Genomic DNA, 13,421 nt, shown 5'->3' on the forward strand with positions numbered 1-13,421 from the left:
AATAAAAAAGCCTAGATGACTTGTCTAAGAAAAGAAAACCAGATGAATGTGTGAGCTGTAAAGTAAACATCCTTGCATCACCTGTAACTTAAGGATGATTGAAGTTGACATAAAGTTGAGTTCTAGGCCTTGATAATAGGAGTGCTGAATTTTCATCAATTTTCAGACTGCACCTACTTTAAAAGATAGTGCTTCTGAAGGCCTGTTTATCTTAAGAGTATGGTATTTCTGAAAGCAAGAGGGAAACAAGTTCATCAAAAACACCATTAGATATTTCCTGACATATCTTACTCCAAACTTCCCATGAGAAATATATTACCAGCAGAAAAACCCCTGATTTTTGCAAAGGTTACTCTGTGGCAGAGATTGAATAAAAAAAAAAAAAAATCAATTCACACAGTAACCAAAATGCCTACATTGCCAATGGCCACATCTTAGAGATACAGAGAGGTTTCTATAAAGCATGGCACATTTCCCATGTGGGAATATGGGATATAGCTTCAGGAAACAGATAAGCCTGTTTAATGTCTGACTGTCATATGAAAGCATGTCCCTACAAAGTCACTGCTCTAGCCCATCTTGCCTCCTCTTGCAAAAAATTAGTTGGCTTAGTTTCTCCTCTCCAGTTTAGGTTCTTGAAACAACTCATCTCAGCTTACACAAGCACAAGAGAGATACCGGCAACTGCAGCTACCAATTAAATCAACTCAATCATAATGTGGAAACACACCCTAATACATCCTAGCCCTAAACAGGCTGGTAGGCCGGCAGGGTGTCATACCAACACGGTTATTCTGCCTCTCAAATCTTCAAAGCTAACTCAAACTTCCACATTAACGTTGTACTGTGCCCTCTAAACATAGCACAGGCTTTTCAACAGTTTCAAAGTTTTCACCTATAAACCAGACAATGAACAGCAGGATCAAAACCAGTTCTCACCTAGAAATCTGGTTCAACCAAGGTAATGGAACACAGCAACATACCAAACAGGGAGTATAGAAAATGAGCTGGAGTCAAACAGGAGTTTTCTCCATTGGACACAGAAAGCATGGAGATCCACAGGAAGAACTTAAGTTTTCCGAAGCAAGAGTTGTATTTGCTAAAAGCATTTTAGGTGAAATAAGAGCTTACCCAGTTGTTTTTTTTGCCAGCATAGATTTCCATGTTTTCTCCATACTGGGGCTCTTCAAGTAAAGTCTGATACTCAAACATGAGACGAGAACTCTCCCGTAATCGACTGCACTGAAATTGGTGATATTGCTGCAAAAGCTCTTTCACAACAAGCAGGAGGCATTCAGGGTTTGAAGGATTCCAGGAAGCTAAATTCTGTTGAGTAGAAAAGAACAAAGACCAAAATTGTTTACAGGAATAAAAGACAAGCAATCCCCCTTCCATTCTGATACCAGAGGCACATATGCATGTGGAACCTCTGTGACAAAGCTAAACCACAATATTAAAATATAAAGGTTCTACCGTGCTTTGGAAGAAAACCAGGTGAAACAGCAGAAGCTTAATGTCAAATAGGAGACCTACCATAAAACTGGTAACAGGGCTACTACCAGGCTTATATAGGCCCAAATTACCATTCTATTATTTTCTAAAATTATACTGTTGCATCTGAGAACTGGCAAAGTTGGAATTAAATTAAAACTGATAGGCAATACATAAGGATTAGGTAAGTACCACCTTGCACAATAACTGATTCAAAAAGCAGTCACCCAAGTCAACATGGTAAATTAACACCAACTACAGAAACTGCTCTGCTCCATTATCTCAAATAATGGCTTCATTCACAGTGGTAGAGCAAACGGGTTCTCTTCTCTTGCCTCGACCTTGTGATTTATTTCACCTTAACCGTCTCTTCACTAGAACAACCTTGACTCATCCACTTAACAAAAATGTCATCTGTACACAAAAGTCTCTTTAATATGCCTGGCAGAAATTTTTATTACAGGTTCGCTGTGTTTCAAGAAATACACCTAACAGAAATAAAAATGATAATACAATTAAGAAAACTGTGTCAGTAGCATAGTAGCAATGCTATCACTGCTTTAATTGGGTTAGACCAGTCGTCTACACACAGTAAGTTTTATTCAGGCAGTATTTGGTGTTACAAACCATACCTAATAAGACCAATGCTGCATGCCTCCATCTACGTGACCAAAAATGGACCTATGTGAAAGGCAAATGAGGACTCACCCTGTAGTCCATGATGTTAGGACATGAGACAGCACTGATTGAAAGTACTTAAGTGCTCATATGCTTTGCACTTGGATCTTCAAGAGGTTTTCTTGATACAACCTCAGAGCGTGTTAACAGAGTCATGTGGCTTTTGGTGAGCTTTGAGTATAAGCAAAATTAATCTGCATTTCATAGAATCATGGAATGGTTTGGGTTGGTAGGGACCTTAAAGATCATGTAGTTCAGGGAAGGAACACCTTCCACTAGACCAGGGTGCTCAAAGCACCTTCCAACCTGGCCTTCGACACTTCCAAGGATGAGGCATCCACAACTTCTCTGTGCAACCTGTTCAGTGCCTCACCACCTTCACAGTAAATAATTTCCTCCTTATATCTAACTTTAATTTACCCTATTTCAATTTAAAGCCCTTAACCTTTCTCCCACCACTCCATGCTCTTGTAAAAACTCCCTTTCCAGTTCTCTTGAGGGCCCATTTAGGTACTAGAAGGCTGTATATCACACAGACATTTGACAATAAACTAGCTGCAACAGAATTTTAAATTGCATTAATTGTACAGTTAAGAAACTCAGAACTAGCAAAGATGTCTGCATTTTACAACTAAGTGAAGATATAATATAGTAGCTTAATGAAATTTCTTATCTATATTTGTATTCAGTGTAGTTGGATGGCATGTTACTTCTTCCTGTTAAGTTACAGATATTTCATAAACAAATTTATATTTTGTGTAACACAGAAAGTAATAAACACAAGTAATAAACAAAAGTGAACAGGTTGCATAAAGAAGTTGTTGAGTCTTTGTCCTAAGACATACTCAGAACGTGACTGGACAAGGACCTGGACAGCCTGATCTATCTGATTCTGCCCAGGCAGGGCAGCTGGGCTAGCGATCTCTATCTAAAGGCTCCTTCCAACCTCAGCTATTTTTAGCTTTATGAAGAGGTTTAAAAAAAGCTCAAAACTGAAACAGGATCTTAGCAAGGTGAGACTCCACAGCTCTGGCCTGAAAAGAAATGAATGAGTTTGTGTACAAATTTTATCTTCTGATACCCCGGAAAGGCAGATAGAAAGCTTAATCAGTTACTCACCAGGCACCATGCTTCAGCTCTACAATGAAATTTACTTGTAGCCTGATCTCTAACTATTGCGGCTATTTCCATCAAAAAGGGTTATAACTTTTATTATTTCTGATTACTTTAGATATGTCCCTATGGAATAGTTTTATACAGACTTCAGTGTATGTGTATGATGGCTTAATAATCTCAAGTGTTTCTCTTTCCACAACTTAGTATTTTTTCCCACTGAAGTAATATATATATGATGTTACCAAAATCAATTTCCCATTTTCAGCATCATCACTTAAACCATACCAGTCTAATTTGTCAGTGAAAGCAACATGAAGTAGGTATTGCTGTGTTTTAAATGCATGAACAGCTACAGGATTGGACTGTATTCCTCATGCTCACTCTGATTCTGGTAGAAAGGGTTGCCCAGCATGGCTAAAAGGCTATCCTTGAACCTCTGCCTTTAGAAGTTAACCCAGTGTCACAGACTTCACATTTGACCACGGCTTGATGTAAAAGTACTCTGTTTTCTCCCCCCTACAGACAGTAGGAACACCTCTAAGATGGGAATATTATCATTGCCGTGTCTTAAAAGGTAAACTACATTCCAGAGGAATTGGTGAACTGGAGACATACTAATCCAATTCATGTAAGTTCCTCAAGTACTACAGAGTGACTGAGAGCCTTGTTCTACCTTGTCTGCCACCTACAGCTAGTGAAAACTTGTTTGAACTTGAACCCATTTGAGCTTATCCAATTCTACAAAATACTAGAGAAAATCTTGTCAGGTAGACAGCATCTTCTAGGAAACACATTTTCTATCATGCAGTCTGAAACCAGACTGCATATAACCTTAAATTTCCTGTTCCCAAGCTGCTGCTCAAATAAAGCATTTCCAGAAAGCCAGAGGATGTAATATGCCAGTATGTATTGATATCAGCCAGACAAGTGGGAATAACCTTTCCTCCTAATGACATTGGTATAACACAATAGAAATGTTCTGTCAAAGGAAATGACCAACAGTATTTTAATAACTGACCTAAATGCAACCGAACCTTTTGTTTTTTAAATAACGTTACACTACAGAACAAAAAAAGAGCAAGAGGAAATCCATTGTCATTTGTGCAGTACAGAGCTGAAGTAGTGCTCTTTCCAAAGAATTCAAGAACACTGCATCAAAACAGTGTTTATTCTGTATTGCCTTAAAGCTACAGGAATTAAAATGAACAATTTGACTGTAGGATCCTTACTAAACACCTTTCATTCAGCAACTCAAGTTTTGAAGTACAAACTGGTTATAAAAACAAATCACCTGAAGAACAATTCAACTACCCACCCAGGACATACATGAATTGTAAAGGATTCTCACTGATGAAAGAATAAACATACAAGAACTACACAAATTTTCTGAAACACAAGTTCTGATTTATATAAACCATTCTTAGCTTTAGAATTATATTATTGTAGCGCTTGTTATTTGGCATTTGGCCACCACATTTCCATCCATTTTGTTAACTTTGCAGAAGGGCTGTACTTTTATATCTAAACTCATACATTTTAACACAAACACTACGGAATACAATGCCATGTTTACGTATGAAATTTCTTTTTACATATCTTAGTGTAACTTATTTGCCCTAAGCACTAGGTTCATTCACCTGAAAATACTTTTAAACAACTTTACTGTAATCCAATTTCAACAGGATGACAAAACAGGTGTTATATTGTTCTCAAACAGCACCTTCTTTAATCTTCCTTCTATTTTTGAAATCAGAGATAAAATAAACAACTACCTGCAAAATACACTCTTGAAATCTAAGGCAGAATTTGATTTGTCAAATTTACCCCTCTTAGAGTGTCTACACTGCTACCATTTCAGCGTCATAGAGATTCTTCTGAGGACACACAGTTAGTCACTTTAGTTGATGAGAGTAGTGTAACAGTAAGTTGACCTTCTTTAGAGGTAAAGGGTCTTCTAAGTAAGATTTTATTTAGCAATGCAGTATTGTATTCACTATTAGACTTTGGAAATCAGCAAAATATTAAACCTGGAGCAAAAAGAGTAGCAACTGAGTGTGCTTCATTTTCTGGTTGTTTGTCTGAAGGCTGTATTCCAGCTCTAGCCAATCCAGCTTTTTAAGAGATAGTATTTAAGAAGATTTAAAACATTAGAAGAACAGTGTGAGCTTCTGGTGTTTGTGTTTCATTGCTTCAAGTTCTGCTACAAAATTCAGACCTTGTGTAAGTATTAAGGTCTGATGCAACTTCAAGATTATGAGGTTTAGTTGTTACAACTTTAAAAAAAACCCCGGAAATAAGAACATAGATCACTGAAGCCAAGAAGGTATGAAAAACCCAAATACAAAAATAACAAGCAATTATGTATATAGAAAAAGACTTAATGCTTTCTGTGGCTTATATCAAAATCATCTTCTGCCTTGCTCACACATCTATACATTATCATTTTACCAAAATCACATGCATTCTGAAAAGAGAAGGTTTTTTTCCAGAATTTGCTATAAAACTGTGAATAAAATGAATTTTATAGAGAAAAAAAAATGATCACAGTGACTGGGGTATTGACAGACTAAGTTACGTATTTCACTTAATAAATCCTGTCTAATTTGAAATGAGATTTCTGCAGACTTTCCAGAGAGTTAATAAAATTTAACAGAACAATCATTAATGCATTTAAAATAAAGAAATCCAGACTTGGACCCCTTGCCTTGTTTGCCAGTAGATACCTTTACATGAACTCTGCAGTGCAAACTCTCTAAGTTACTCAATAGTTAGCCAGTTAGACTGAAAGTGGCCCACTGTACAACAATATACAAGTACAAATCAACTCAAACTGCATCTGCAACTAGTTCTGCATTCATGCTGCTCTCACACGAAGGCCTACATGCATAACTCAGATTGGGTAGGATCTTCTTTAATGTTATCATTTTTTCAGAGTATCATTGAAGAACTTACCTGTTATTTCTGAGCACACAGATGGAGGCTCAATTAAACCACTCTCTTCAGTCTAGACACTGCTTGCATGTCTCTCCACAATCTTCACACACTAGGAGCAACTTCATGCATCAGATCTTAATTTCAACCTTGTAGTTTTTAATTTCAGCATTTTTTATGGCTTTGCCATACTGCAACTTGTGTAACTTTCATTTTCTAAAAAGATCAATTGTTGCCTCATCTTAAGAAGTACAGAAGTTTCAGTAGCAGTTTTAATAGCATCCAAAGATGACTGTATATTCTCGTGAACACAAAAGCCTGATAATGTCATCTGTGACGACTGGGTAATCCCCATTTTTCCAGTTAGGAATGAATGAAAAATGATCTACAGAAATGAATTCAAAATGGCCTTCAGAAAAAGTAATGGAATGAAAACATCCATATGATAGACACCAGACTCCACAAGCATCGCAAGCACACACAGTTGTAGCTACTGTCATACAGAAGATGGCCAATAACTATTTACCTATCCACAAGTAAGCAATTCAACATAAGGAAGTTAAATGCCCCTTCATGGCAGAAGTTTTCCTGGCTGACTTTTTTCATTATAGGACAAAGTTTCAGGACAAGATATTCAAGAAAACAGTTATCTAGACCTTAAAGTGATTAACCAACAGCATGTACATTCACTAAATTTGCCCTCTACCTCCTGTTGTGTGGCAGTAGGAATGGAAAAATAGTATTCAATTACTACACAGAGATTAATAGCCCATAGGTGTCCATCAAACTGTGTCTACATTGGAGAAATCCACATGATTCAGGAGATCTGTTCTGATGATCTGCCAGATACTAAGGTAAATAATTGCACCAAGGAGCATTGATTTTCACTAAGAAGTATAACCCCAGAGATTTTTTCGGGCTGCAGATTCAATCTGTGAATTCCCTGTCTCCTGATCCTGTCTGCTGACAGAAGCTGGCTGCACAGTAAGTGAACAGTTTGATAGGGTAAGGTTTTTCAACAATCAGACATGACCAAAGAGTTGAGAAAATGAATTCACTTGACGTTGGTATAAAAGGCATAGTAGAGCTGTTATAAGGCCACCCACAGGATGCAATTTAAGCCATTTCAACAGTAACTCATTTAAATGAGTAGCAATGACACCAACTGGATTTCCAAAAGAGACAAGGAAAATTTGCAGCCTGACAGTATCAGTTCTAGTGAGATCTTACAGGTGAGGCAAGTGAAAAACCCCCAGCAAAGTAACTTCTCAGGCCTATTAGCAGTGTTTAGCTTTCCAGAACTGCCATACTATTCAACTTCTGGCAAAAACCCCACATTTAAATTTTGTTCTGGAACATTTTGTGCTTTGTAGTCTTTCCTTTATCCTTCCAAAAAAGCTAATCAAGAACCTATGCAAACTACACAGTGTCCATGATTACCTACTCCCCATTTTTTTTCACAATACAATGGGCCTCATGTTCCATAAAGCTGCTAATTCATAGAGTCCTTCACAGGTTATTGCTTATTTCATAACTCCAGGCAATGTCTGCAGCAAAATACAATTCTACACTATCAGAAAGGAAATACGGTAACAATTTCTAATTGATTTGAAGTTGTTTTTCTTTGAAATGTGTTTAAATACCCAGGTTGCCAGAATATCTTCCAGGAATGTGATTTTAAAGAAGACAGATTGTAACTGTTTTTCCTGGCTATACTACAGGAAATAACAGCAAGATCTTATTTTAAGTTAGTGTACTTTTATATTTCTAAGCAAGAAATTAACTTTCATGAGAAAATGTCAGTAAACAAAACCTCCCAAGCCCGTAACAGTGGTAATGCATTTCTATAGCATCTTTCATCCAGAATTATCATAAAGAATAAAGTTAAGTACAGATTTGCATTTTGTTTATATCTCTGCACACCACATGCACACAACTTGCATCCTACAGTGGCTTAAAATCAGTACCAATATAAGTATTTACCTGAAATGACAAAGATCACAGTGTGATATTAGTACTTATCCTCCACATAAATACAGAGGAGATACTGGTCCAGTGGTTACAGCATTAGTGTAGAAACTGGCATACCTGGTTTCAGTCCCCTCTTTGCTCTACTCTTCATAGGCCACCACAGGGAAATTGCTCACAGAAAAAGGCACAGGATAATTATCTACCATATGCTCACATCTTTCTATCAACAGATATTTTTCACAGTATTTGCAGGGCTGGAGTGTTATAACAACTTCAAAGGCTTCAGTTTCTTAGCAGCCAGCACTTAAACATCCTACAGGCTGCAGCTTCAAATCAATCACTGTAAACCTACATGCCATCTACTTGTCATCTTGTTTTCACAGGTTCTTCATATCCCTCTCCCCCAAAGCACCACTGGAACAACTTTCTGGAGTGATCTTATTGAAATGATCATTTTTGGGCCCAAGCAAACATCAAAACTTAACATTTTAAAAAACAGTTCAACTCTGGAGCACTTCTGTCATTGCAAATACAACCAAAGAATTTACAGTGTGCTCTACTACTGTGAACACCGGATAAACCATTTGCACAAAGCAAAACTAGGGATTGTCAGTATTTATTTTAATTTTTAATTTTGGCAAGAGTCTGTGAAAACTGGATACAGAAATTAGAATAGCTTATAAACACTTAGTAGAAATCCCAAATACCTGAAGGCCTTGAATTAGCAAGAAAATACAGAGCAGGAAAACAACATAATAAGAAATTAATTCTGCTTTCAGAAAAGCATCTTATGTCTTGGATGAAATTATTTTCCTTTTTTTCTTCCACTGGCTACACAGTGTGATTCTTGATAAATGATCCAATACCCAAAGCAACTCTATAAGAGATCCCAGCAAATCTGACACATGGAGAACACTCTTCTGCATTCACCTAGAATAAATGCAACACTGCCCCTCAAGTACCGTTCACCCAAAAAAGGAGTAAACTCAGCTTCCTAGGGTTACTACAAATTTCTTCTATTCCCTGCTGTAGGAGCAGTTAAGAGACAGCTGATTTTGTAACTTAAGGGTGCTCAGGAAATCCAGAATCTGTGAAGCCAAGCCCAGGAGAACATTTTTATGTTGTGCACTCTTCCTGAAAGAGTCTGCCTGGTTCTCCCACAGAGCTCTCTTAGAAGATAATCAGACCCTTAAAAGCTACAACTGCCTACTATCTAATTAATCTCCTGAAGACTTGGCATGCATAAGCATTTCTTGTCCTACTTTGCTAAGGGATTAGAGCAAGTTCTGTTTCTTTCCAGACCTCTCAGCACAGCTCTCTCAGAAAGCAGATGATACCTTTACCTGATCCAAGAGGGAATTTCTTAATTCCCTCAGCACGTAATAAATTCCGGGTTAGTGAATCCAATGTCCTAATCATCAGTTTCTCCACGTGAGTACACTGCACTTTTCCCCCTGGGAGTTGGCTACCAGAGGTGTACATATTTAACTAGACATGGCAAGTAAAAGGAACAAAGCATGAAGACAAGAATAATTCCCCCACAAGACATTGGCACATGCATCTTTTACCTGAAGACTCACTTACCATGCCTTGATGGCAGTGTGAACAGGCCTCAACTCCTCAGACCCTCAGTGGACCAGAGAACAGACCACTGTTGATGCTTTACCTCAAGAGTCCCTTTCAAATAGCAAGTCTTTCACTCTTATCGGCTCTTGTGGTTTTTCCTTTCCTGTCGACACAAGTAATTTTAGCTACAGCAAAAAGGCAGAACCTTCACAGCTAATGTTTTGGACAGCATCCACTTACATCCCATGAGAACTTATCGTTGGGTGGCACAGGCAGAACTGTTTCCTTCTAACCATTTTTCCCCTTCCAAAATCCTGCAAATTAAAATCAGTGTATAACACAATGGATCTCACTGTTGTGAGAGCAGTATTGGCATCTTTATTTTCACATCTGTACTACAAGAGAGTTTATAAGACCTTGGAAATACAGTTCCTAAAGAAAACATTTACAGAATACTATTGCGTAAACCATAAGATATCGGAAATCACGGTTACTTCTCTACCATATCAGAAAAATTATTGCAAATTAGTTATCTCTTCTCAAAAAAGCAGCATGAGAACGCTCATTAGATTCCTTTATGAATGTAAAAGCTGCATCTCTGGGAAGATGGGTATATGGCAGAGTTCACGTAAAACTGTACAAACACTTATACTGCAAACAAAAGACTCAAGATGCTGACTAAATTTGAATTATATTTCTGTAGTTATCTCTAAAAAAGAGCAGATATGCCTGAGGAACTGAAATAGAAGATAGCAAGGAAACGCAGACATAAAAGAATGTAAAGAATGAGTAAAACAAAAAGAGGTTTTGAAACAAATATAGGCTGAAACTTAGACCAATAAAAAGGAAAGAAAATGTATCTTCAGCCCTCTTCCATTTGGGGAAATGAAGAGATCTTTTGAAAACCATCCTGAGTTTATTTATCTTTTTATTTCTTTTGAGACATTTATTTCTTTGCCCCAACAATATCTTCTGAAGGAAAGAACCTTCAGGGTACCAAACTTGAACTAATTTAATTGGAGAAAAGTACAGTCATAAATTATAACAGAATTCACAGTCCAGAATGAAATCAAATACAAAACTGCATTATTAGACCGAATGGCCATTTCTAACTGATCAGCTAATTTAGAAGTTTTTTCTACTTGCATATTCATAAGCACTGACCAACTTCCTCTACAGAAAAATGGATTATAATAGCACATCAACGTGAATTCAATGGGCGTACTACACAGAATTTAAGTGTATTCTCAATTCAGGAAGACTGTCCTAGAGTCAGTCTTTTCTCTCAAAAAAACCCCCACCCAAACTCAAGCCCCTTGTAAATGTGTTTCTAAAAAGCTAACAAGCTGTTGCCTTCAAGACACGCCATTTCTGACTCTTTCTAGAGCTCTTGTAAGGAAGCAGAGTGTTTTTTGACAGTAACATCACACATAAGGGCCAGAATCCTTTCATTTTCCGCTAGTTTCTCTAATAATACTTTTTTCACCATTTCTAACAAAACATTGCTCAAGTAAAGTATGATTACATATTAAAAAACTGAAGCAAAAAATAGTCAGAAGTACATTACCAGTTTGCTGGTTTACATTCAAGAATTATAAATGCCAACACATTGGCATTGTACTCCCAGACTTCCACATATAAGACATTCTGCTTTCATATGTCTGGCTTGGGATATCCAACTTTATATATTTGGTATAAACTATGGTTTGAAAGTGAACGATTTGCTGGAATTCAGTATACCACCCTTACCACTAGCAAGGACTGTATTTCCTGCAAAGGAAAGACATACAAGCCTAAACATCTTTTTCAGCATTTTATATTAAAAATTTAAACATCCTGTTATTCTGGTCCAACCTTCTGGCCATGTAAATCTATAACCATGAAAAATATGGCCAAACTCACATGACAAATGAAAATAATCTTTATTTTTTCCTAATACAATGCTATGAATGGAAAACCATAAAATGTTTTCTCCCCTTATTTTACTCGTGCACAATGATTAAGTCCTTCATCATGTACACTTTAGTTAGTATGGCAGAAAAACATTTTCTCCCACTTTGCCATCCTTCAGCCAAATGTTCATGCACATTCCAATGTTCTCCAAAAACTCGTCTTTCCTGGACTGAAATACTATATTTTAAAAGCTAATATTCTAGATTTTTCATATTCTAGGGAAAAATTGCATTATCAGAGAAGCTTGTGCCAAAAAATTAAAGGAAATTTTTCTCCCGAAGCCCTTTACAGAACTAAGGAATTACTTTTGCCTTCTACACCAGCAAGATTTAAGCAAGAAAGGCAAAACTACCTGGCTTAACAGATATTTTGTTCCCTCAAAATTAAAGAAGTATTTTCAAACTATGGATTTTTTTTTTTTTTTTTTAAATTTCTGGATCCACTAGGTGAAAAGTCCAGCCAAAATGCTGCAATTAAGTAAAGCAGAACTTGTAACCTCAGCATATTCTCTTTTTTCCACTGCGTATCAATACCAGACAAACACTCAGAAAGGCTGCAGTGGCTATATGCATATATACATATATACATGTGCACACATATCTACATCCCCCGTATATACAAATAGGTAGGATCAATAGAGAGGGACAGGAATAAAAAGTTTTCAGAATTCGTGTTTGTTTCAGAAAATTAAACAACAAATAACATTGGATTATAAATAATCAAAACACATTTTGACATATTAAGTCAAGATATGACTGAAAAGTGAACACAGTAAATGGGAATATAAAGCAGTTCAAAATAAGGAAAAAACCTTTTAATAAATTGGAGGATCCAATTCTGCACTCTGTTTCACCTAAATTCCCCAAGTTCAACTGAAGCCAAAGTAATTTAAATGCTTTCAGTACAAGAGCAGCAGGTTAGGGGTCCAAGAATGAAATCTGCTGCTGCCATTTGAAATAGAGCGCATAAAAGAGCTAAACAGGTTGAACTTACCCATGCATTTCCCAGACCCAAGCAGAACCCACTGCTGTGGCTTTATATTTTAAAATCACACTAGAAAAACCATTGAGCTCATTGCCCTTATGGGGGTCTCTCACACTAGAATGTATAACATCTGAATCTTTGCTAACAATACAACTGACGGACTTTTTAGAAAAAAATAGTTCAAATGGTCTTAGTTAATATAAGCAGTGTTTGGGCTTTTTTGGAGTTACTGTGGGCAGTTAACACTGTTAAACGTTCTCATGCACTTGAGTAAATAAAGAATAATCAATAGAAGAGGGGGATATTTAAAGGATCTCTTCACTACCCAGCAAAAGCTAACTCAGAAACCAACAGAAATAATGATTAAGACTTTGAACACAGGCACAGAAAAAAATACAACCTTCGTGACAGTCATCATATAGCCAAATGAGTCTAATAAGCACAAATACAAGAACTTAAAAACAAACATTGGTCGACACAAGATATAGAGTGTGACAGCCAATACTCCTGGGTAACACAGTGAGCTGAATTAACTGCACAGTGACCGGAATCTGTACTCAGTATCAACAATTACACAAGGGAAAACAATTCTCCCAATGCTAGATACTGGCATTAGAACTGCAGTGGCCCATTCTCTAAAGACCTCAGATGACAATATCTTCCTCCCACACAAAAGCAGCAGTAAGTATTCCCCCAAGGAATATGCTATAAACTAGCCCACAAGGACATAT

At 36.9% G+C, this 13,421-nt stretch overlaps 1 protein-coding gene across 2 annotated transcripts in view; it reads right to left on the reverse strand.

Annotated features, from left to right (window-relative positions):
• The window catches only part of BABAM2 (BRISC and BRCA1 A complex member 2), a gene marked incomplete at its 5' end in the record, with an annotated part of 171,954 nt that overhangs the window by 123,307 nt on the left and 35,226 nt on the right, over positions 1-13,421 (reverse strand). For both annotated transcript variants that reach the window (XM_082303120.1, XM_082303121.1), the window contains one exon: positions 1,132-1,326. In XM_082303120.1, coding sequence (XP_082159246.1) covers positions 1,132-1,326 — 195 coding nt within the window. The remainder of the gene's footprint in view (positions 1-1,131; positions 1,327-13,421) is intronic.

The sequence above is a fragment of the Coloeus monedula genome (genome assembly GCF_965178545.1).
Source record: "Coloeus monedula genome assembly, chromosome: 2".
NCBI classification, from domain to species: Eukaryota; Metazoa; Chordata; class Aves; order Passeriformes; family Corvidae; genus Coloeus; species Coloeus monedula.